This window comes from Pelobates fuscus, chromosome 13, assembly GCF_036172605.1.
Source record: "Pelobates fuscus isolate aPelFus1 chromosome 13, aPelFus1.pri, whole genome shotgun sequence".
Taxonomy (NCBI): Eukaryota; Metazoa; Chordata; class Amphibia; order Anura; family Pelobatidae; genus Pelobates; species Pelobates fuscus.
This window is the reverse complement of record NC_086329.1, coordinates 54,541,139-54,565,963: the sequence shown is the minus strand read 5'-3', so window position 1 is coordinate 54,565,963 and position 24,825 is coordinate 54,541,139. Positions and strand designations below refer to the sequence as shown.

General features: G+C 40.3%; 1 protein-coding gene across 1 annotated transcript in view; it reads left to right on the top strand.

Annotated features, from left to right (window-relative positions):
• Positions 1-24,825, top strand: part of MAP4K5 (mitogen-activated protein kinase kinase kinase kinase 5) — a 146,912-nt gene that overhangs the window by 87,997 nt on the left and 34,090 nt on the right. Inside the window, exons 3-10 of the mRNA XM_063438987.1 lie at positions 7,951-8,041; positions 9,934-9,998; positions 15,904-15,959; positions 18,458-18,505; positions 20,333-20,375; positions 23,881-23,953; positions 24,119-24,250; positions 24,503-24,565. Coding sequence (XP_063295057.1) covers positions 7,951-8,041; positions 9,934-9,998; positions 15,904-15,959; positions 18,458-18,505; positions 20,333-20,375; positions 23,881-23,953; positions 24,119-24,250; positions 24,503-24,565 — 571 coding nt within the window. The remainder of the gene's footprint in view (positions 1-7,950; positions 8,042-9,933; positions 9,999-15,903; positions 15,960-18,457; positions 18,506-20,332; positions 20,376-23,880; positions 23,954-24,118; positions 24,251-24,502; positions 24,566-24,825) is intronic.

Here is a 24,825-nt window from a genome sequence, read left to right as displayed (position 1 = left end):
TTGAGGGTTTAGGTTGCACAACACGTCATAATAGTCATATGTATGTAGGTGGCTAGAAAGGTGATTGCCTAGAGAGATCGATTTGCTTTAGGTAATTTGTGGTGGGTCCTGCGCATGTCTAGGTGCGTGTCTAGGGTGCAGTTAAAGTCACCACATATCACAGTGTGACCGAGCTTGTACTGGTCAATTTTTCGGAAGGCCATACTCAAGAAGGATTTTGTGTATCGTTCGGTGCGAACAGTGACACTACGGTTATCTGAAGACCATTCAGCAAGCCCACTAATATTAATAGTCTCACATCCTTGCGCACGTATTGTTTGGTTGGAGAGAAAATCCAGTCTCAATGGAAGTATATGGAGACTCCCCTCAATTTTGTGCTGGCCATTGCATGATAAGCTTGGGTATACTGCTTAATGTGGAATTTAGGGGGGTTCCGGATGCAGAAATGGGTCTCCTGCAGACATGCAATTGCTGCTTTGGATTGGGATAATTCGTGCACAGCTAGACTGCGTTTGTGGGGACTGTTAAGGTCTTTGACATTCCTAGAGAGAATCTTAAGGGAGTCATCCATCATTCCAGACTTTGTGTGTGCTTGACCTATCAACCATGTGGCACAGTATGCAAGAATACGAGCAATAACATGTGAACTCAGGTATTGGGGTAAACATAAAAAAACATGATACATAACCAAAGTATTTACATAGCGCCTTCGCCTCTCTAGGCGCACTACGTGGTTGAGGCGCAAGCCGGCACACAGCTCTGACTCCCGCTCTCAGCTGTGGGGGTTCGCTCCGTGTTCGGAGCGAGGTGCATAGTGACCCAATTTTCAGTTTAACCTCAGTATTGGTATAAACTCTCATGTATAAGGGAGCTATCGTATGCTTCCTGCTGCTCAAGTTTGTTAGCAGCAATAGCAAGAGCCGTGATAACTAAGTTACCCCAACTGAACTCATGTTGAGTGCTTTCGAGCCGCAAGCTAGCATGCCAGTGTAAGAGTCCCGTATGTCCAGTGTACCATCCATATGAGTATTAACCGTTCCCTGTCAGTGCACGCCAGTGTGTAAGGGATCTATGGTATGCTATCCTGCTGCTCAGGTATGTTGGCGGCAATAGCAAGAGCTGTGATTACCAAGTTATCCCAACTAAACTCAAGCACTTAGACATCGCCACCAGATTAAAGGAGTCAGCTTATTCTACCTTCTGGCTATTCACATCATCTTGAATTAATCTCGCCCGTGGTCATGACCTTACATGGCAGTTATCATAAAAGAAAAAATAAGGATAGATTGATAACAGTAACCTAAATTGAGACAACCCTGCCTGGGCCTATGCATTCCTTTAACACCAGCAATCAAGTTGTAAAGGATATGTTGCGTGCTTCCTCCGAGCTGCAAGCTAGCATGCCAGTGTAAGAGTCCTATATATTCAGTTGTTATTGGTTTTGTTGGCCGATCTCGACATTTGCCATTCTCTGGAGGCGTCTCGTGATTTAGCAGCCAGTTCCACAGGCGCTTGCAAAGGGAATAGTCCCCATTCTTTAAGGAGGCGCCTGCCTGTTCGTTTGCAACATAATTCCTCCCGTTTCTCCATATAAGGATCTTTGTGGGGTATCCCCACCAGTATTGTATGCTGTTATCCCTCAGCGTCTTCGTCACCGTTGTGAATTCCCTTCTACGGCTCATGATTAGTGCGGATAAGTCCGCATACAGCTGGATGCCAGCATAGAGATCCGGTAGCTTTGGGTAGTTTCCTAGCCGTGCATCCTTCATTTTAAAGTAGTTGAATCTCGCCAACAAATCTCTCGGTGTGTCCTGGGTGAGCCGTGGGGGCCGTGGTAAGCGGTGATCCCTGTCCAAGAGCCCTTCACCCTCTGCAACGTCTGGCAGTAAGGATTTGCACAGTCCCAAGAGGTATCCAGTCAGGGCGGCCACTGATACATTTTCCGAGATCCCCCTGAAGCCGACATTGTTCCTCCTCGATCTGTCCTCAATGTCTTCCAATTGGCGTTTGAGCTATTGGTGCTCCTCGGCCACGGTTTCTGCTAAGTCGTTATGTTATGTGTTATTACATTAGCTAAGCGTCTTTCTGCTCATCCTCCTTATCTTACGTTCTATCTGGATAAGTTACACCCTTCATTTCTTTCCTAAAGTAGCCTCAGTAAACAACATTAATTAAGAGATCTACCTTTTAACACTTATCTGTTACTTGAAAGGGACCAAGTATTTTTCAGTGCTTTCCTATGGGGAAAAATCTGACGCTGAACGTCCTCATGCAGAGCACTGTGCCAAAAGAAAAAAGAGACATTTAAAGCCCCACATCCAGGCATCATGCTAGGCTTCCGTTTGAGTATTGTTGCTGAATTGCCAGCATTGTGTGTCTGTTCTATATTTTGGATCATGTTCATAATGTTTGAGTTGCCATTCTTAAGAGGACCCTTAAAGCACTTTAGATTTCTGAAATGCATGCATATTTTCATCTAGGGTATGTCTAATAAAGAGTGGTTTTTATTATTTATTTATTTTTTGGATTTGGGCAATGGAGTATCCAGTTAGTTCTTTTTTGCAACATGTTCCAAGTCTTGTCATTCATATGGGTTAAGCACTTAAAACAGCCCTAAATCTATCTAAATCTAGTGTTCCTGTTATTGGCGCAAGAAATGGCTCTCTTACCATGGCTGGTCGCATGGGAAGGTTCGATGTGGTATTTCATGCAAGTGTCGCTTTTTTGTATTTGAAATGTATCTGCTTGTCTTTTTGGTGGTTGACAGTTGGGTTACTGGATGTGATGGCAAAAGCCCTGCAGGAGTTCGTCCTCACATTCCTAGATCTTCAATGCCGGTGCTGAGCATATAGAATGACCTATCTTATTCCCTCTGTTTGTTTGTTCACCTGTACTCCTGGTATGGTATTGCCACTTAGTGGTTAGATCAATTTGACATGTTATTACTGCTATGACAAGCTCACCATAAGTATGTGCTGTCGCTCCTTTGTTTTACTAAGTCACTAATTTTGTTGTTTTAAATTACTCTTATGAGTTAGTGAATTATTTAAAATATGCCGTTTAGGACAATGATGGCTAACTTTTCCTATATAGTTGTTTCATGTGATGTTCAGGCAGTCTCTGTGTATTTCAGGAGTTCCAAAATCTTCTGGCATGATAGAACGTCTGCAACCGTTAGTGATAGATTGTCCTGACGTGTTTTTATTTGCAGCGTTAATAAAGGGGAATCTTTTACTTTCCAGGATATTTAACATTGTATTATCTATGCCTATGTGTAACCAACGTGTATTTGTGGGGTGTCAAAAATAAAATTACACATAGAAATCCACACCTCTGGATGCCTCCGTAATTGGATCCACGTCAGTCATTGTTCTAGAGAGAGCATGCAGAGAAAAAGAGAAATTGACCCCTTAAGGACACAGCTTCACAAGCTTGTCTTACCCTTAAAGGACCACTATAGGCACCCAGACCACTTCAGCTCAATGAAGTGGTCTTGGTGCCAGGTCCATCAGGTTTTAACCCTGCAGGTTTACATTTGGGGTTAAGCCAGCCTCTAGTGTCTTCTGGACAGCCACTAGAGGCGCATCTGCGACGCTGGAGGCATGTTATGCCTCCATCGCGCAGAGCGTCCATAGGAAAGCATTGAGAAATGCTTTCCTATTGACTGCTCCGCTGACGTCGGCGGGGGAGGAGAGGTCACCAGCGCCAAGGGAGCCGGCGCTGGAATAAGGTAAGCTGCTGAAGGGGTTTAACCCCTTCAGCGCCACGGGTGTGGGACCCTGAGGGTGGGGGCACCCTCAGGGCACTATAGTGTCAGGAAAACCACTTTGTTTTCCTGACACTATAGTTATCCTTTAAGGACACAAGCAATTTTCACATTTTTTTTGCTGTTTGTGTTCACTTTGCATCCCTGTCATCTATTGCACCAACACATAATATATCTAAGGGCTTTAATTTTATGTATACATATAAATGTATAAAAAAGAAATAAAATAAAAAATGGGGGGGTGAAAACATTTTTTTTCACAGTTTTCGCAATAATAGCGTGTGAATAATATGTCCATCTTACGAAAGGTAATTTAAATAAATTCATTTATGTGTCTTGATTTATAGACTATATAATATGGGTAGGATTTCTGCTTATTTTGAAAGTTACAGGACACAAAATAAAAGAAATAAAATTTCAATGCGAAACACTTTTAGAAGTTTGTATGTTTGTCTTGTAGCTTTAGTCGCCATCACAGAAAACAAAAAAGTCACAGAAAAGTATATATTTATATAAAGTAGATATTACAGGCTATTTGCCTAAGGTTATTTTGACACCTTTAACTTAGTCATTTCATCGCCGATCTCTGCTAAATATTGGAGTAAAATTGTCTTTTTGTTTTTTCCCCCCTCTATTTTGGCATATACACATATAACAAGGTTTTGGTCATGTGTTTTTCGTAAAGCTTGTGTGTGCTATTCCTTCACAGAACCCCATATTGTGTTCAGCTACATTATATGCCTTTGGCACTATTCTGTGAAGCTACAATGCCATATTTCAGTTTCTATAGTTAGAATATTCATAGATGAATTTGATGGGCCTATGTCTCATTTTGGGATATTAAACCAGTTTGACTGTTCAAATAACCCCACAAAGGGCTTCCATTTGATAAAGCAGACACCCCAGGGTATCTTATATGGTGTATATTGTGCCTTAACTTGTCACCAGGGTATCTTATATGGTGTATATTGTGCCTTAACTTGTCACCATTTTTTTTTTTTTTACCAATTCATGTCAATGTTTGTGTATTTTTACACTTGATAAGTGCCTCTGTCATAAAATCCCCCAAATTATGCTCAGTTACATCTTCTGAGTAAAACAATATGCCCAATGTATGTCCTGGACACTGTTTTGTGAAGTTATAGTGTTGTAAAAGACATAACAAGTTCAGGATTTTAAGTGTGAATTTTCATGGAGGGTTTTAATGCGTCCGTGTCCCACTTTGGAGCACTTTAGCAGGCTACATATTCCAACTACACCATGAAGGCATACCATTTCTTAAAGAGGACACCCCATGGTATTTCAAAAGGCATATTTTGAACCTTAGTGTGGGACAATTTTTTCGCTAGTTTGTTCCAGGTGTAGTGGTAATGAGCATTTTTTAAATGTCTTTTTTTACCGTTAACCCCGAACTAGCAGTAAGCAGCACTAACCGTAAATCCCCCAATTTCCCATAACTCCGACCCACCCCAGCTAGCCAAATATATAATTTTGAAATATTTAAATTAAATAAATAAATAAATGTAATCCCTGAGGGTTAAAAAAAAAAAATAAGTTAACCCTCAGTGGTTAAAAAGAAAAAAAAAAGTTAACCCTCAGGGGTTAAAAAAAATAAATCCGATCACCGTATAATATTGTGATCTGTATTTTGATCACTGTAGGCAGTGATCAACTGGCAGGGAAGGGGTTAATTTTTATTAGGACTGGGTAAAGGGGCTGGGATTTTTTAAAACGTTTTAAAAATTTTTATTAAAACATTTTTTTTAAGTTTTTCTAACTTTTTTTATGTTAACCCCTAGCTAGCCTTATGCCAAATCCCCCAATTCTCCACTAATGTCCACCCACCGCAGCTAGCTAAATATATAATTTTAAAATATTAATACCGAGGCAGACTGGAGGAGCGTTAATCCTGTGATCGCGATCTGGGGTTAACTTTAGTAATTGACGGGAAATGTCCATCTAGCGTCATGAAGGGGTTAAATGATGTTTATATATATTTTCAATGTTTAGCCTTGCTTTGTCTTGTCTGAACTGGATTATAGTGCAATTTGTTAAATATTTAATACAAATTCTTTGTTGTGAAATTTAAAATAAATAAATAATGTACTTGTCCAAGGGGCTAAAGTGGCAGTCCAATTTACTTGTCCTGATGCAAAATAATTTCAGATTAGAAAGTTTGGGGATTCTGCTGAGACCTGGACGTTGGCAGGCATATTGACAAACTCAGAATTTTACCGTATTACATCCAAATAGAAAATCCGTGTATGGAAAAACAGTGTACAGAAACAGCTGATTTGGAAAATTCTCCAACTCTACTATAGTCACAACTAGCTATTTTTGCCTCCCCTTTTGTCATTTGGGTTTAATTTTCAAGAATTTGTAGTTTAACGTCTCACCCTCTGTCCTACCCCATTGTGTATGTGTGGTGGCTTGGCATAATGAGTGTTTGTGGAGTGTGTCGGCTGTAACGTGTGTGCATCCTTTCTGTAATATGTGTGTGTGTGTGTGTGTGTGTGTGTGTGTGTTGGCTGTATTAAAAGAAAACCGTATCTTGTGGAAAAATAAGGTTAAGAAAAATTATTTTTTTCAGTGTTTTATTCTGTGGTGTCAATTCCATAGAAGTTACAGTTCCTCTTTAAAAGGTTACTCCAGTTGTGTTTTAGTTTTGTTTTCTTCTAGTGGACTTAAAACTTTTGTTTAATTAATTTAAAAATCTTACACTAAAGAACTGTAAGGTAAAAACTTGTCTTGAACTTGACGTCAAATCAAGTTTAGATAAAACAAGATAAACCAAGAAGTGCAATTAGTGCAAATGAGATGTTAGCAGGCAGAAACTTCCCTGTGCAAGGTGAAACTTCCAAAGGTACCCCGAAGACTTCCTCCTGTCTTCCACGAAATATATATGCAAAAAATTAGGCGGTTATCTCCTAAACCACAAGAAAACAAGAAGATGGCGTATAACTGTGTCGATAATGAGCCACAAATGTTGTGTGGCCATTTGGGAATACAACATTTGTGGCTCATTATCCACACAGTTATATGCTATGTCTTCATGTTTTCTATTAGTTTAGCAGATAACCCCCTTTTTTTTTTTTTGCATATATAGTCAAATCAAGTTCTCCTGGTTTTTTTCTTGGCAGCACAGCACTTCATCCTTTTTTGGCTCCATGGTCCAATCAAATGCATCTCGTTGAAAAGCAATGATGTTTTTTGTTGTTGTTGTTTTTTTGTGCATGTGTTGCGAGCTCGGTTTCTTCTAATAGAGCATTGAATTCAATGCATCTTTATCAAAAGCAGTTTACGCTACACCACGCATACGTGCAGTGTGTGTTCACAAGTGTCGAAGTGAGCTGATGACAGCTCATCTTGACGCTAAGCCCGCCCACCTCCTAGATACGCTCCCACTCAGAGCAGATGACCTAGATCCAAAGACTGCTTCCAGCCAGAGCAGAACCAGGGACTGCAAGTAAAATGGGGAGTGGAAGGAACAGGCTATAATGTAGGTAGGGGGAATTCTGGAGGGATAGAGGTGTCATTAGCGAAGGATGTAGTGAGACAGATCAGACATGAGGGAGGGAGTTGGTAGACTTCATTGAAGCACGTTATAGTATTTCTACTTGCAGGCGCACTTACAGCCCTGCCTGCAAGTGAACAAACTGATTACACTTGTCTCCAGCCCGCAGTTCATTCTGACGACAGATGTCATTTTTGCACAGAACTAACATTAGTCATGTGTGCTTGTGTTGAATTGGCCTCCCCCTCCCCGGCACAAAATTGCTGATATCTCAATATGTGCAGTACTTAGTTTGCTCCATGACCACTTCTAAAAGCAGATGTGGTCGTTGTGTTTGGAGTCACCCTGCAAGTAAAAAATTGGAATCAAACTGTATACTTTGTAGAATGGCCTGTAGTCTGTAGCACAATGATACATAGTGCAACGGTGTTAGAATCCTGTAGAATCTTGGCTAGTTCTGTTTGTTCGCTTTGTCCTTATGTCAAATCATGGATAATAGATAAACCGATGAATTATAGAATGTATAACACAAACCTCACTTTTCCTGTAGCATTCAAATATGTTACCTGCTGTAAGTGCAGTGAGAGAAGAGTCTTCAAGCCCATGTAACGCTAGCCATCTACTCTCTCGTTTCTTCACTGACAGTCCGTTTCTTGCACTTTCTCTGCAGGTGACGACTTCTCCCTGATCCAGCAAGAAATTTTCATGGTGAAAGAATGCAAACACCTCAATATCGTGGCGTACTTCGGCAGCTATCTCTGGTAAATACATTTATATTACATTCCATTTATTTTGCATGGCCAAAAAGATTCAGTTATACTTTTCCAGCCATAGTAATGTAAATAATGTTGTTGTTTTCCCCCAAATGGTAATTTGTCTGTATGCAGTTTGCTGGTTAGAAACCTGTACCTCAAATAGGCACTAGAATTCCTCCAGTGATTTACTTTAAAACCTTGGCATACTAATAAAGACCACTTTAATTCTACAGACATATAGTCGTTTGGTGGAAATGATTAGCATCTTATTTTTAGGCTTTGTGCACCCTCACAAGAAAAGCAGTACATGGGGAAAGAAAACAAAATGGAGGTGATCTTAGCTAAAAATGTTTGTGCAATGGCCGAAAGACCCAGCAAAGTAGCCCCATCCTCAAAGATCTACTCCTCAAGGAAGTCCCTCACTGTGTGCCTTAAGCATCGAGAATATGCCAAACCAAAGAGCTCTTTTGTCCAGGGTTCCAGCCAATTGGCCGATGCTTAATTCATGGAACTTGGCCACTGACTTGAAAGTGAAAACTTATTTTGTCGATTTGGAGACTTATACAGATGTATTCACAAAGGTGAGAATACAAAGTGATTTTCAAAATGTAGGACAAAATCGCCAAATGGGAAAGAAACTTGCAAGTCTGCTATGTTTTCACTCAAATTTATTTTTTTATCCTAAAATTTGAAATTGACATTAAATTCACAGCAGTTCACACTTTAGTGAATAACCCTGTTGGTTACCCTCAAGATTTGGCCAAGTTCCCAACTTGGAGCCTTTGAACTTTCCTCTGCCACTATATAGTTCTTTAACACCAAGATCTATTTTAAACAGTGTAACAATACAATGTTTAGCTGTGCATTATTTATTTTTGTATACATCCTTTGTTATTTTGGGGCTGATTATATAGGGGTTAATGATCTTTGCCTATGTGTGCTGGTGTTAGGAGTCATTTCTTTGCACCCCATACTTTTATTTTTATTTTTTATTTTCTTTCTTTGAAGTCCTAGCCAACAGAATGTGCAAAGTGATACTCGAAAGATTGCAAACATTGTGTATTTACAATGCCAAAGCAGTTTACCAGGCAAGGTGGTTACGGAGTAATTTTGTCTATCGGGACTTTAAATTTCAAGTCCTACACTACACTAGCCAGGTTCTAAAAGTTCCTCGCCATTGCAAGCCTGAAGGATCACCAAGGGTGAGTTACTTGCCAGTGCAGAATTTACACTCAACTATGGCTAGTGACGAGTGGAAACTTGAGCCCTGTTGGCCATGATTAATTGATTGCACACTAGAAAACAGAAATTTCTTTCAAGCCTTACTCAATAGAACAGAGCCGGATTAACCCCGAGGTGACCTTAGGCGTCCACCTAGGGCCCAGGTGTTAAGAGCGATGCAAATCCATGGTTTCTGGGCATCTGTCTGTCATCATCCTATGAGAAGTATTAAGAGTCCCAAAACTGGTAACATTCCTAGGACCCTGTCAGGTCGTAATCCTCCTCTGCAACAGAATGAAGATTTTTGCAAGGATCCTGGAAAAAAATAATGTTGTGAAGGGACAAAACTTTGCTCGTTGGCACTTGTGTGTTTCCACGTGGTATTACGCTGGGCTGGAATGTTTGCTGGAATGTGTGCTGGAGACACGCAGCTGCTACATGTGTTTCTGAGCATTATACACATTTTCCTTACATCTCCACCAAACTGCCCGAAGCTAAGGGGGAATTTCCAAGATGTGTTTAATGCTGAGCTGAGATCCATTGTGCAGTTTTCATAAGCAGTTTCATGGCCTTTCATTTCAGTCTGTCACAAACTGGCCAATTGTCTTCTGCCTTTATTGGAAAAACAAAAAACGAGATCTAATTTTTTTTTCTTCTTCTTTTCTTTTCTCTACCAGCCGGGAAAAGCTGTGGATCTGCATGGAATATTGTGGCGGGGGATCTCTCCAGGATATATATCATGGTACTGTAACGTGTAAACGGTTAAAGATAATAATGAAACCGCAGCTTTGGACAGATCACAGCCCTGGCTTCCTGAATTCCAACTGGGGTTTAGAAATCCAAAATAAATACACTGTATAGTATTACATTTTAAATAATTTCCCAGTTTCATCAAAGTAGAAACTCGCCGCTGCCCTTTATGTGATGTGATCTCTGGCCACGCTGCTTGTTAAGGTCGGTGTCCTACAGGGTTTGGCTGACTGACTTTTAATCTCCCATAAACAGATCATTATTCCAAGGATTTCAGTTTATCTACTCCAGAATGTGACTTTTGGTTTGTAACAAATTTTGTTAGAAGAGTGACACAAACTAAACTAAATATGCCTTTGTTGTTTTCTTCCCCTCTAAAATCAAGTTACATAGCTAAAAATAGACTTGCGTCCATCAAGTTCAGCCTTGCTCAGATATGTTTTTGCTGTTGATCCAAAAGAAGGCAAAAAACGTAGTCTGGAGCACTTCCAATTTTACAACAAACTAGGAAAAAATTATTTCTTGACCCCAAAATAGCAGTCATATATCTCCTTGGATCAAGCAGCTATTACCCCATTAACTAGAAATTATATCCCTGTATGTTATGTTTTTGAAAGTATTTATCCAATTGCTGTTTAAACATCTGTATTGACTCTGATAAAACCACCTCTTCAGGCAGATAATTCCATATCCTTATTGCTCTTACTGTACTCTTCTTTGCCTTAGATGAAATCTCCTTTCTTCCAGACTAAATGCATGACCTCGTGTCCTATGTATAGCCCTGTTTATAAATAGATTTCCAGATAATGGTTTGTACTGGCCCCGAATATATTTGTATAATTTTATCATATCCCCTCTGAGGTGCCGTTTTTCCAAACTAAAGAGATTAAAAAAAAAGGTTAAGCTTTCTTTTTAACTAAAATGCTCCATTCCTTTTTTTTTTATCAATTTTGTAGCTCGTCTCTGCACTTTTTCTAGTGCCATGATATCCTTCTTTAGAACAGGTGCCCAAAATAGCACAGTATATTCAAGGTGTGGTCTTATTTCTTCTGCCATTTTAGTGCCCAGTCCCCCCAATCTATCTAAATCCCTCAGCAGCAAAGTAATATCCTGCTCACATTTTATTACTTTATAAAGTTTTGTGTAATCTGCAAACACTGAAACATGGCTTTCAATGCCAATCGCAAGATCATTTATAAATGTGCTAAAAAGAAGCAGTCACAAAACTGAACCTTTTACTGATTTCTAAATTTCCCATACGCTGCCACCATTTTGGAAAAGCAACATTGTCTGTCAGTTCAACCAAATATGACCTGTGCTTTGCTGTTCTGTCGAACATAATGGATTATGGGTTGCTTCCACTTTTTAACACACTCCATGAAGGGGGGAGGGACAATTTAGTAGATATACCTACAAAAATAAAATATGCATATAATTTGATTTGCATGTTTTCTTTGTGGCTATATGAAATCTTGGCTTGCAGTAACTGCAAATCTAGTATGTGCATCTACTACAAGTCTTCCCTTCTTCTAGCACAGACCTTTGTCAGTTAAAATATTTTGGCCAAAATTTTGACTTCAATTTGAATTTACTGCAATAATCGTGTATGAAATTCCATACCGAAATCTAATTGAGAACATGAGGTTGCTGGTGTTGGTTTGGTTAAAAAAAAATGCCTTTAGCTCACACCCTATGGCCTTTCTTCGTCTTCCTCTAACCTTTCTCCTGCTTCCCATTTCCATATGCTGGCTTCCTGTAGGATGTGACAGTGTCTTGCAGAAGGCATTTGGGATTTTCCGGTTACCTTAATCCCAGTTTTAAATCTACTTTTTAGCCAAGTCTCCGTAGAGCAGTTATTGTACCACAAGTCATACTCTTTTTAAAGAACAGCAAGTCTGTATAAAGGATCTAGGTTTAAAATTTCCAGACGGAGGTGTCCAAAATCCTTTTAACCAATGTAAATGTTTTTTTTTTTTTTTTAAATTCTTTATTTTTCTTGTGCATGTAAATACGGATAACATTTTTCTTGCGATGCCACAATAGCATTGGCAATTTGAGTAGGAACATTGGGTTTGACATGGCATACGATTGACAGCACATTTTTAAATAATAATAATAACAGGCTAGGTCTACAAAGGTTATGTCAGAATATAAGTTTTAACTAGAGGTTCTGATATTGCCAACATTGTCATGCTTAATGGTTATTGTTTTCAGAGGCAGCAATATCTGTTAACCTTGCTTTAAATCTCTAATTTATGAGAGCTTAAACATCAGAGTGAACATGAAGATGCAGTAAACAAGTAAATACAGGTAATGCTTAACACTGCAGTGTTTGCTATGCTAGGTGGCTAGATTCAGATCACTGGTCGTAGCAGGTTCATAAAAGTAAAAAGGACACATCAAATGAAAAACCACAGGAAGACAATAAAAACTATAGCATTTGCAATTAGGAACCATATGAGGCATCAGTAGCTTGCTGCGGACAGTCTTTCGGTCATGGACCCAGGTATGCAGTGCTCTTTAGGTTCCTCAGCCGATGCCTCGTTGGGGCTGCGCTGGTCCCTGCCACGGTTGCCCATGTTGTCGCAGTTCAATGTGGGGGGTCAGTGGACGTGATGGATGTCGCTTGTGTGAGTCAGTAGTCTGGGGTAGAGTTGCTCGTACGGTAGAGGGAGCCTGGTGTGTGCCCCTACTGCGTCTTGGTTGTTTTCGCAGTTTCGCCGCCCTGTGTGGGTAAGCTGTTTGTTTGTCTCTCAGATGTTTTCTCGCTGGTTTGGGCCTCCCCTGGGGTGCCATTTTATGCTGCGGGTCAGGCGGCGGGCGGTTTGGCGGGTGTCTGGAGGTGGGCGTTAGCAAGGCCCCCTGCCTTAATCTGTGCTCAAGCTTAAGCCAGAAGTTTGTAAATATTAGGTCCAGGCTGGACATAGGGGCTTGTTGTACCTCATGTTTGCTCGTGAACCGCGTGGTCGCCGCCATCTTGGGTGGGTCTCCCCGACCTCTAGTTTGTTCCATGCTTGTTTCTGCCAAAGCTGGTAGTACTCCCAGTGGTGGACCGGGATCACCCCCACCGGTCCGGGGGGGGGGGCTACGGGGTACCCATTTGTAGCAATCGGCTCGCGGGTCGCTCCAGGCTGGGAGCTCGGCCGCCGCTCCCATCTCGTGCTCACCCGGCCGCATGCCTCCACGAGTATAGCCAGCCATCTGTCGTCCACTCCCGGGCCGCATTACCGGTTTACCGTATGGACTAAGGGTCAGTGCGTTGCTTGGGGTCATTTTGAGACGTTTTTCGTGGGTCAGGAGTGACCATTTAGTTGATGTGGCTTAGATCAGGAGGGAGCCTCAAGCAGGCACGTCTTCCCTCCATGGCAGTCAGGCCCCGCCCCCCCCAATGTAAATGTTTTTATAAAAGGAATTAAGATTTGCAATTTATTTACTAAACAGTAATTTGTGTTGTTTGCTAAAACATTATCCTGCTTACCTCATTTGGCAAATTAGGATTTCTATTTTTGCAAAAAATTCATGGTTTACTGAATAATTCCTGTAGATTTTTCAAAATGTATCTATAAGGGGTCTGTCTATGAACGGGTTGACACTTACCTTGTTCTCCCTTTGTATGTTTCACACAACTAAATTGAAAGTTCAGATTTCATTTGAAATTGCACAAAGTGGACATTGGTAAAATAGAATCCAAGTTGCCATCCTATCACCTCTGCGAGTGGGTTAGAAGTGCAGTGAAAAACTAAACAAGTACATTATGTATAAGACAAGACCCTCCAGCTAATAATTAGGCAGTTTGCACTCACAACTTGAACTAAACCGCTTCTCTTCCATTGCGAGAGAACCAGGCCACCTCTCCACAAATTGCTGCCCACAGCCCAATTAATTGTGGTAGCTGCAGTATGGTTTCTTTCCGTTTGCAGAGCAATTCTACACCTCTTTTCTCAAGTGGAACCAGGCCTTCGTGTTGGGTATATTATAAGTGCATCAGCTCAAATCTTTGTGTTATACGCATCCCCATGGCTATTACAGCTGCAATTAAGCAGCTCACGCTTTCAGATTCTGTTACTGGACCACTTACAGGGGAGGGCGAGTGAGAAGCCCTTCCAGCCGGCCATTTTTGTTTTTACCTGCCCTATTTACTGGCTCCTGGTCCAAGCTGTCATAGAGGGAACATTAACAGTGCAGAGCCAATAAACTCCTGGGGTTCTGTGCTGTCTGCAGGCTCCACCCATTGATAGTCAGGATATGGATAAGGCAGGGTTCAAAAAGCCACAGCTCTCTCTACTCCTGCTGTTTGAGCATTGAAGATAAATAAGTGGCCATTCGTGTTCTCTTCCCAGTGTCTTACAGCACCAAAGCTGCATAAATATACACCGAAGATGACCTCTTTTAAATGAGCTCCTTTTGCGGCCTTGCAAAGTTAGGCTCTTTCGATTTGCATTGTTCATAACATTAGTTCATGTTTGAGGCACTAGCGCTAGAATTTCTGCCTACATATTCTCCTTGAGCTGCTCAGGTGGACCCGGATTGTTCACATACACCCCACTCCTTTAGTTAATCCCACAGGAAGTAATCCGGAGCTAAAAGATTGGGTGGACGTTGGACCGCTTACATTGTAGTGGCTGCGGCGGCGGCGGCAAGCTCTTTGCACCAAAATGATGGACCTGACGTTTTGCTAAATAAAATTCCACAATTTTTACTTATTCCTTAGTGAAATTGCCCTTGATGAATCTCCCAAGACTGTTATAATATGTACCTGCAACAAAAATATGTAACTACTAACAAATAAGTTATTTACCTGTCAAATCCCACCCTGTATTTAAATGTAAACCATTATAGAAACGTAAGGTAACATGTTTGTCTTTGCTACCTGCTAGTATATCTATATCATATTGTCTCTCTACTATAATTTTTTTTCCCCCATATCATATCATTAGCACTATTGATATGTCTATTTTTCGTCTCCCTGTGTGTGTGTATGTATGTATGTATGTGTGGATGGTGTAGTGGCAGGATTATGCAATGTATAATCATATACTGTAACTTAATCCCCATTATTTTTGTGTAAGTCAACTGGTCTTATAAATAGATCGATATCATCCAATATCCATCACATTCACCTGAATAAACACCAAAGTCATAACATGATATATATATATATATATATATATATATCATGTTATCATGTTATGACTTTGGTGTTTATTTAGGTGAATGTGATGGATATTGGATGATATCGATCTATTTATCGATCTATCTTGAGAAAGGCTCAGGTGGGTTTGAAACATTGATCACACATGTAATACTTCACATATGTAAATAAAGGAACAGGTGCACTCGTAGGTCTTTACAATTCAGCTATCTTCTATTTAATCGTACATATTTAGCATGTGAAAACACCATAGCAAATATCAGTAAGGTAGAGTGCTGTTTTTCTCATATAGATTTTATTTATTTATTTATTGTACGTTTCGCTCTTCCCCTCTAGCAGTCTGTTTCTATTGATGTTTATCTTTGTTTGTTGTTTGTCTCTCTCTATCGCTCTGTATCTTGGATAAACAGGTCATCAGGAAATCCAGAGTGCAAGAGAAAAAGATTCCCCTTACCATACAGAGGAACAGCAGTGTTAACCTGATATGTATAAATACGCTGATCTGGAAGTGTTTTTAGATTTATTTCTGAATGTTCCATGCATCGTTTATATATGAGATACATGTAGATAGCAGTAGAGATCTGCCGACGGTCAGCTTTTCGGTTTTTGTAGAAGTACCACTTTTGTGTATGCTGTAGGCTGGCAACCTGTCATTGGGACTGCAGCTCTATAGGGGGAGTGCTTGCTACCTAGTTATAATATATAAGGCAGATGTCTCATAGTATGTTTACATTTGTCTTTTCAGTTACCGGGCCACTATCAGAGTACCAAATAGCATATATGTGCCGGGAAACCTTGCAGGTAAGAAATCCTCCATCCTTTTATGCCTCAGCTAGGTTATTTGGATCATGACTGTGAGATCTTGTGAAATCAGCTGGCAGTGTCATGTGAACATGTGACCCTTACTTACATCTTGGTGAATGGGCAAGTTGAAGCGTTCATGTTTTACTGGCAATAGGATTGCCAATTTTACTGTAAGAAAAGCGATATTGTGCCAGCTTACATGTCTCAAATGGGCTAAATACAGCAGTGTGGATTTCTACATTTAATATTATTTCTAGACCTCTCCTCACACGTTGTTAAAGGGACACGCCACTGCTTAAATAAGAAAAAAATAAGAATCACGGTTGAGTAGATTTGTACATAATCAAAACATGCATGCACTTAATTGTGCACATTTTCTATATCTATATCTATGTGTGTATATATATATATATATCAGTTCCAATTGCCTTCAGTTTGGGTGACTTCTGTCACTGGGTCTTCTATCTTGTGAGTGCAGGAAGGATAAAGACCTGGGCTTGCAAGAGAAATTTCAGAGACTTACATCTATTCCTTATAAGGCTTTATTTTCATTCATGTGCTCCTCTTCTTAGTTCACAGTCTCTGTATATAGTATTTTCCACACTGGTTATTCCAGGTACCGCTAGTCTGGCATTTGTATTTGGTCAAATGCTCTTCAAATGGAGTCCACTGTTTATCAACAACCGCCTCCTTCCATAATGAGTTGCTGGCTCTGCTTCATGGAGGTCCTTTTGGATAATTCATCTTTTCCATGCTGATTTCCATTACAGAAGACCATGTCCTCCATTAATAATAAAGCCTTAGGAGCAGCCTTCGGCCTCCTTTTGCTTTTCTCAAGTTTTAAATGCATGTACATGGTCACTTCCGAAAGTGGTCAGTGATTTCTCCTCATGCATCTTATGGACATCCATTTCTCTTCATGCATCTTATGGACAAGTATTCGGAAGGCATGGTAATGTCTTTCCTCCTTGAGGGTATACCTTTACCAACAAGTAATGGATTCTCATGGACAGTGACTTCATTAAGACGAAAAATAACATTTATGCTTGGAGAATCAGACTTTTTATCACAATGTGAAAGGAGTCTACAAGGCTTTTTGAAATTAGTTCTACCTATCTACTTGGGGGTTGCAATATGCCAAAATGTATGGATTTTTGTAGGCCATAACCACAAAGACGAAAATGAATTTATTAATAATCATGAGTATTTATATTGAAAATTATTTAAAGAAACACGCTAAAATTTAGAATGTTTATAAACTCTTAAGATTACTCTCCCCCTTCATTTCAGAAGTGTTAAAATCAATTAAACGTTTATGCTAGTTCCACGAGAATCTCCTTATTGTAGCTCCAATCCTCCTCCTGTGAAGTCATCAGTACTAATAACTTCTGTCCAATCAGATAAAAGCACTGAAACTATAGTTGAAAGCGATCAAAGCCCTTCCTGGTGTCTAATTGGGAGGTTTTAAGGTGATTTATAAACAAGCCAATTTCTCTTGAAATCAACTGTTTCAGAGAACCCTTTAGAGAACACTTGCTCAGCTCAGGGGACTAGAGTGACCTTTTAAGTATGGGTATCTGCACAAATGTAGACAAATATTTAATGTGGTTAAAACCGTGCGCCTTGCATACTTTGTGAAAGTTTCAGCCTATTTTGGGAGGATCGGGATCTTTAATGTGGCACAATGGCATTTCTCCTTCCGTGTCTGTTTCTTTTTTAAACCACAATAACAAGCTGCAGGGATCCATTGGAGAAAGTCCCGGTGATTTTTAAGAAAGTAATGAGTGATCTGGGCAGTGACAATGTTTGTGGACTACATTGCCCATGATGCTTAGCCAGGCACTTAGAATCGTGTGAACTACAGACCCCAGACGTAGGAAGTGCTAAAATGAATCTATTTACGCAATAAGCATCCGGTTATTCTCCAGATACTAATTAATTGCTCTTCAATGCATAGATGGCAGAGAGCTTTTGGGAGTTATCGCTTTTAAGCAGATGCAAACGATTAGTCCAAACTGATCTGATATATTATCTAAGAAGAGAAACACAGGCAGCACTCCAGTATATGGAAGGTAAATTTATTTGTGGGTTCACCACCTCACCAAAATAGGTGCGACGTTTCGGCTCCTCAGAGCCTTAATCATGCATTGAGTCTCTGAGGTGCTGAAACGTCACTCTTATTTTGGTGAGGTGGTGAACACACGAATAAATTTACCTCCTTTATCCTGGAGTGCTGCCTGTGTTTCTCTTCTTAGATACTACATTGGTGGATTCAGCAGTGTCCATCCTACACACAGAGCGCCCCCCGGTGGAAGGCCGGAGCATATATGTTGAACCTGAGTGCAGGGTATACTGTTTTTGCTTGACTGATATATTATCTATCTGTCTTTTTCCATTGCAAATTCTAGCTAACAAGCATATTTGGGGATTTCAATCATATCTGTTATGAATATGTTGATATGTGTACCTTCTTTTATAATTTATTTGCATTTCAGGGTCTTGCCTATTTGCACAGTAAGGGAAAGATGCACAGAGATATTAAGGTGAGATTCTTTCTGTGTTCCCATTTCCCAAGTAATGCAGTTTTTAATCTGTATTGTTCCCAACATGGCCTGCAAACATTAAAGAGACAGTTTAGTGACCAAAACAACTTTGGCTTCATGAAGCAGTCTTGGTGCAAATATTATGCCCCTGCAGTCTCACTGCTCAATTCTCTTCCATTTACGAATTAAATCCCATTGTTTATGCATCCTAGTCACACCATGTGTTTTACAGTCTCCTTAACACTTCCTGTAAAGAGTCATCTAGTGTTTACACTTCCTTTATTGCAAATTCTATTTAATTTATAATTTCTTAAAGCGGCACTGCCATGACCGCATCCATTCCCCCCATCCCCCTGATTCCATTACATCCAATTGCCCCCTTAATCCCCCCCATATTACCTATTTTTTCATCTTGGTTTCATGCCCATACCTAGGTCCTGTGTGTCGCCATCTTTGTGTGGGCAAATGAAGGCCCGGTGGCACACATCTGCCGAAACTAGATAGCGCTATGAAATTCTCACGCATGCTCAGTTAAACACCTGGGTATTCGCTATTGTCTGAAATTCGGACAATAATTTTGTCCATTCATTCGTCAAAGACGAATGTATGAATAGAAATTTCAGACAAACAAACACAGAATGTCGTTTGTTTGTTAGTTTAGTTTATTACAAGGAGGGAGTTACCGGCGCGAACTGCATAAGGGAGATTAAAACTCCCGAATGCCCCTGCTCACTATGCCGCAAGTAGGGGCATGTCTACTAAACAGTGAGCAGCCTCTGGCTCACTGTTGTAAAAAATATTTTAAAAAGCCCCCCACACCCCTTTCTAGAAAATGGCCGCAGAGTTCTCTGATAGGTAAATAGTGAGCCTTACAGGACGGTAACCAATCAGGTGAGGCTCATTATTTACCTACCAGAGAACTAATTGGTTGGCTTAAACCAACCAATCTGAGCACTCTGAGTCAAATTGCAGGGTGTGGGAAGGCTTTAAAATACTTTCCCCGCCCTACAGAGCTCAGTCTGCGCGGTGCCCTCCCTGGGTGAAGATGGATGATTTTGTATTATTATTTTATTTTATAAGTTTGACTGGCTTTATGGATTTTAATTTGTCATTTTTGGAGGCTGAAAAAAGGTTTTAGAAAATTGGATTTTCGAACCGAACTAAAAATACCGAATGTCGTCCTAACATGAAAACATGAATGAACAAATTGTTCTTATTCTGTTAGGATGAATTGGTAGTTTCGCCGGCGTTCTGTCTAAATGACAGGATGTTCGGAAATGGTGAAAGCAGGCATCACAAGGTCATGGAGGAAAGGCTGAGTATTGTGGGTACATTTTTCTGACCAACAGGAAGTAGGTCAGAGCTGGTCAAGCGTAAGAAAAAAACATAAGACAAAGTAGACCATACTTTGTCTTATGTTTTAAAGAAAATTAGATCAGACTGGGAAAAAAAGAACAGAGAGAGGGAGAGAAGAGGAAGCGATTGGGGAAAGGTAAGTTCTGCATGACTTTAATCACAAACAGGAAGCTCCAGCATGGTCTAGCAAGCTACTAACAGAGCAGGATTTAACCATGCAGGAGCCTCCTGTTTGTGATTAAAGTTCACTTTTCAGAGCAGTAGATGAAAACTTTTGAAGTAAATAATTTTCTGAATAAAGATGAAACCATTTTTATTCTGGCTGTGTCAGTCACAGCCAACGGAGGTGTGGCTAAGGCTGCATTGACCGAAATAAAAGTGATTAAACTCCCATTCATCATGCACAAAGACTCACCTATTTCTGATATGTAAGATTGTGATTGTGTCTGATTTAATGTGTTTCTCTTTCAGGGAGCGAACATACTGCTAACAGACAATGGAGACGTCAAGCTAGGTAATTGATGGGGGGGGGGGGGGGGGTGTAACAGCGTTGTTTGTTAGGAAATAAAAGTGAATTAGTATTCGAACCTATAGAAAGGAATGTGTTTCTATCCGCTACTACAACAAAGTCTTGGCAGGCACCGTCTATAACTATTTGATCTTGAAATTATTCCATTCCCATAATGAATTTCACGTGCCGTAGCATCAAGTGCCAAGTATTGGTTTAGGGGAACTCCCTAACTCGTAGTGTAAAGAGATTACAGAGTGCATAGAAATTTCTCCAGGACTGCCTATTAGACTTGTGTATTACATAGTAAATGAAGTTAAAGAAAAAACAAAACCTCAAGTTCATAAAGTTGTCTTTCCAAATATCCCTTTGTGTGCTGTTGATTCCAAAGAAGGCAAAAAATTATTTAAAGCTGTGACCAATCATGAGACAGAAATGGGAAAAAAAAAATCCCAATTCATAACTTGCAATAAAGCTTCTCTTAGGGTCAATTACCTGTTCACATACATATGTTTTTGCCACAAAACATACAGACCCGTTTTAAAAATGTTATTGAGATTAGTCTGGTCGATTGTCTGTGTATCCAGGTTAAAGCAAATTAAACTGGCTATTCACTAACAACTGAATTGTCAAGAATTCAGCAAAGTATAGCATACATAACCTCTCAAGGACGGAGGAAACTCTCCATGTTTTGAACCAAAACAAAAGCTAGTTTGCTCTGAGTTTGTTCACTTGTAATTTAGGGATTTCTATTTTGCATATTAAATATTTTTATTTGTTTTAAAAACAGAAAGGGCTTTCTTGTAATATTCTATATGATACCCAACACAAGGTTAAGTGTGTATAAATTGTTAAAAATGGTGGGACTGTTTTTTTGGGGTTTTTTTAAATCACATTTTTGCTCAGAATTTTTATACATCCATTGCTACTAAATAAAAAGAGCTCAAAGTGGATTCATGTGTCAGTCCTGATTGTAAAATGCTTTGTGTCAATAATCTAAATACATTTTTGGTAACCCTAGAACCATATTAACCCTTACCTTAAATCTAGCCTTAACCCTAAAGAAACCCTCTGGTAATATCAATACTGATATCATGAGTTGGGTTTCCTAGTTTAAATATTAGAAAGTGGTATGTTGCTGCCATCTACTGGCTGTTTCCAACATTATAGATAAAAGCCCTCTAATGCTGAAAATCAGGCATGCCAATTACACGAGTTCGGTGGTGACAGCTGACAAAGGCAAGCACTAATCACAATCGTCATCGGGCCATGTTGAGAGAACCTTTCAGGGACTGACCAGACCAGGGGGTCTCTCTTGAGCATCTGTCAGCCCAGAAATACCATGACTAAGCCTGGTCTGCACAGCCACAGTGTTCTCAATGAATTTAAAGGGCAGTATGCAGCGCTCATTTTGACTGCTGTACATAGATCTTCGGTCTGCCTAGGGCCACTTATTATGGCACCAGCTGACAGAGGGGAGCCCTGGGTATTTATTGTTACTTGGGACTCCCCTGTGTGAGCTGCTCACTTAGTATTGTAGTCAATTATGATTTAAACCCCCATTTAAAGGTCTGCGTAACACACTCACTTTGAGCACTGCATTCAGTTCATCTGCCAGTCATTGGCCACTAAAAATTGCCCCAGCAGACAGGAGAGCCCCAGGTATCAAGTGATGCTTGGGACTCTCTAATGTGAGCAGGGATTTAACCCCGTTCGTACCAAAATGTTAGAATGCTACATGCCACCCTAACAGCATTAAAACCAACTCTGTGGTGGACCGCATGAATAGTCATGAAGGGGTTAAGGCCTAAATAACTTTGCTAGAAACATAGCTTCATAGTTCACCTACCGTATATACTCGAGTATAAGTCGAGTTTTTCAGCACATTTTTTGTGCTGAAAAACCCTCACTCGACTTATACTCGAGTTAATGTCTGTATTATGGCAACTTACATTGCCATAATACAGACAAGGACCGCCGGGCTCATTACAAGCCCGGCGGTCCTGTTGGGGGGCTGGCAGAGAGCATTAACTTACCTTCCTGCAGCTCCTGTCAGCTCCCTTCTCCTCCGTGCAGCTCCTCTGTCAGCTCCCACTGTAAGTCTCGCGAGAGCCGCGGGGTCCGCGGCTCTCGCGAGACTTACAGTGGGAGCTGACAGAGGAGCTGCACGGAGGAGAAGGGAGCTGACAGGAGCTGCAGGAAGGTAAGTTAATGCTCTCTGCCAGCCCCCCCTCCTACACAGCCCATACACTGGACCACCAGGGAGTGAGAGCCCCCCTCCCTGGCAAGCTAACAAGCAGGGAGGGGGGACGAAAATTAAATCAAACATAAAAAAAAAAAAATATATATATAAAAAAAATATATATATAATAAAATAAAAAATGTATAATAAAAATGCCCTCCTCCCACCCAGTTCTCTCACACACACACACACACACAATCTGCATTCTACACACACTCATACAAACACACACTCTGCATTATATACACACACACTCATACAAACAATCTGCATTCTACACACACTCATACAAACACACACTCTGCATTATATACACACACACTCATACAATCTGCATTCTACACACACACTTATACAAACACACACACTCTGCATTATATACACACACACTCATACAAACAATCTGCATTCTACACACACACTTATACAAACACACACACTCTGCATTATATACACACTCATACAAACACACACACACACTGTATTATATACACACACACTCGTACAAACACACACACTCTGCATTATATACACACACACTCATACAAACAATCTGCATTCTACACACACTCATACAAACAAACACACACTGCATTATATACACACACACTCGTACAAACACACACACTCTGCATTATATACACACACACTCATACACACAATCTGCATTCTACACACACTCATACAAACACACACTCTGCATTATATACACACACACTCATACAAACACACACTCTGCATTATACACACACACACTCATACAAACAGTCTGCATTCTACACACACTCATACAAACACACACACACACTGCATTATATACACACAGTGTGTGCGTATATAATGCAGAGTGTGTGTGTTTGTATAAGTGTGTGTGTAGAATGCAGATTGTTTGTATGAGTGTGTGTGTGTATAATGCAGAGTGTGTTTGTATGAGTGTGTATATAATTCTAAAAATCACAGAATTTCATAGCCCCAAGTTTTACCCTCGACTTATCCACGAGGCATAGCATATTTCACAATTGTTGGTCACAAAACTGCCCTCGACTTATACATGAGATCGACTTATACACGAGTATATACGGTAATTTTTTTCCAGCTTGTCTATTTGGGCCTAAAACTTGAACGTCCATTATCACTTTTCCACAATTCACATTAGTTAATAACCTAGTCAAATCTTTCTTGGTCCGTGTCTCTGAATGTACTGTTTGAACCCCTCTATAGTTGTCACAGACTGTCACTTATCCTTTAATTATCTGTCTTTTCTTTCAGCTGATTTTGGTGTGGCGGCAAAAATAACAGCTACAATCGCCAAGAGGAAGTCTTTCATTGGTACCCCATACTGGTACTCATCCAATATATTTTATATTCTTTGACAGTGGTGTTTCAAGAGTTTTCAGGGTTTGGGGTTTGTTTCTTGTGGGTTGGCGGATCTGTAAAATAGTTAAGAAACCTTAACACTGCAGATGGAGACCTCACATCCTATTTTTTATCTTGTATTCTCTTCCAGGATGGCACCAGAGGTGGCTGCAGTAGAAAAAAATGGTGGATACAACCAGCTGTGTGATATCTGGGCAGTCGGCATCACAGCTATTGAGCTTGGCGAGCTGCAGCCACCAATGTTTGATTTGCATCCAATGAGGTTGGTTTCTTTGGCTTCTTTCGCCTGTGATGCCCATGTTTCCCTGTCTCTCTTGTTGCCATGTCATGCCCCTCTACCCAAGCTTCTCTATACTATATTTCATCCTCCGAGAAACAGAATGTCGGTAAAAGGGGCTATGTCCCATAGTTCTAGTGCAGTATATTTTGCATGTATTGTCCAAGGTATAACGGTCCTCCCTCCCCCCAGTTATTCTTACATTTCTTTATTATTTGCCTCTCCAATCTTTTTCAGAGCTTTGTTCTTAATGTCAAAGAGCAGTTTTCAGCCTCCAAAACTCAAGGAAAAGCTGAAATGGTGAGTTTGTGCTTACTTTGCTCAGATTGCAGTTGTAGCCTCATTGTGGTACACTTCCACCCTGCGATGAATGATAATTGTATACGGGTTTAATAAATGCTAACTGTATATCAATATAACTTGTAATTCAATTAATGTCAGAGCCTGCACTTTTGCTTATCAACAATCAAATAGATCTCACAAAAGCATTTAGAGCATTGGCTATCATCGTGCTGAGCCTGATGAAGCCAAACATGAAGACCTCGATTTTTCACAGGGCT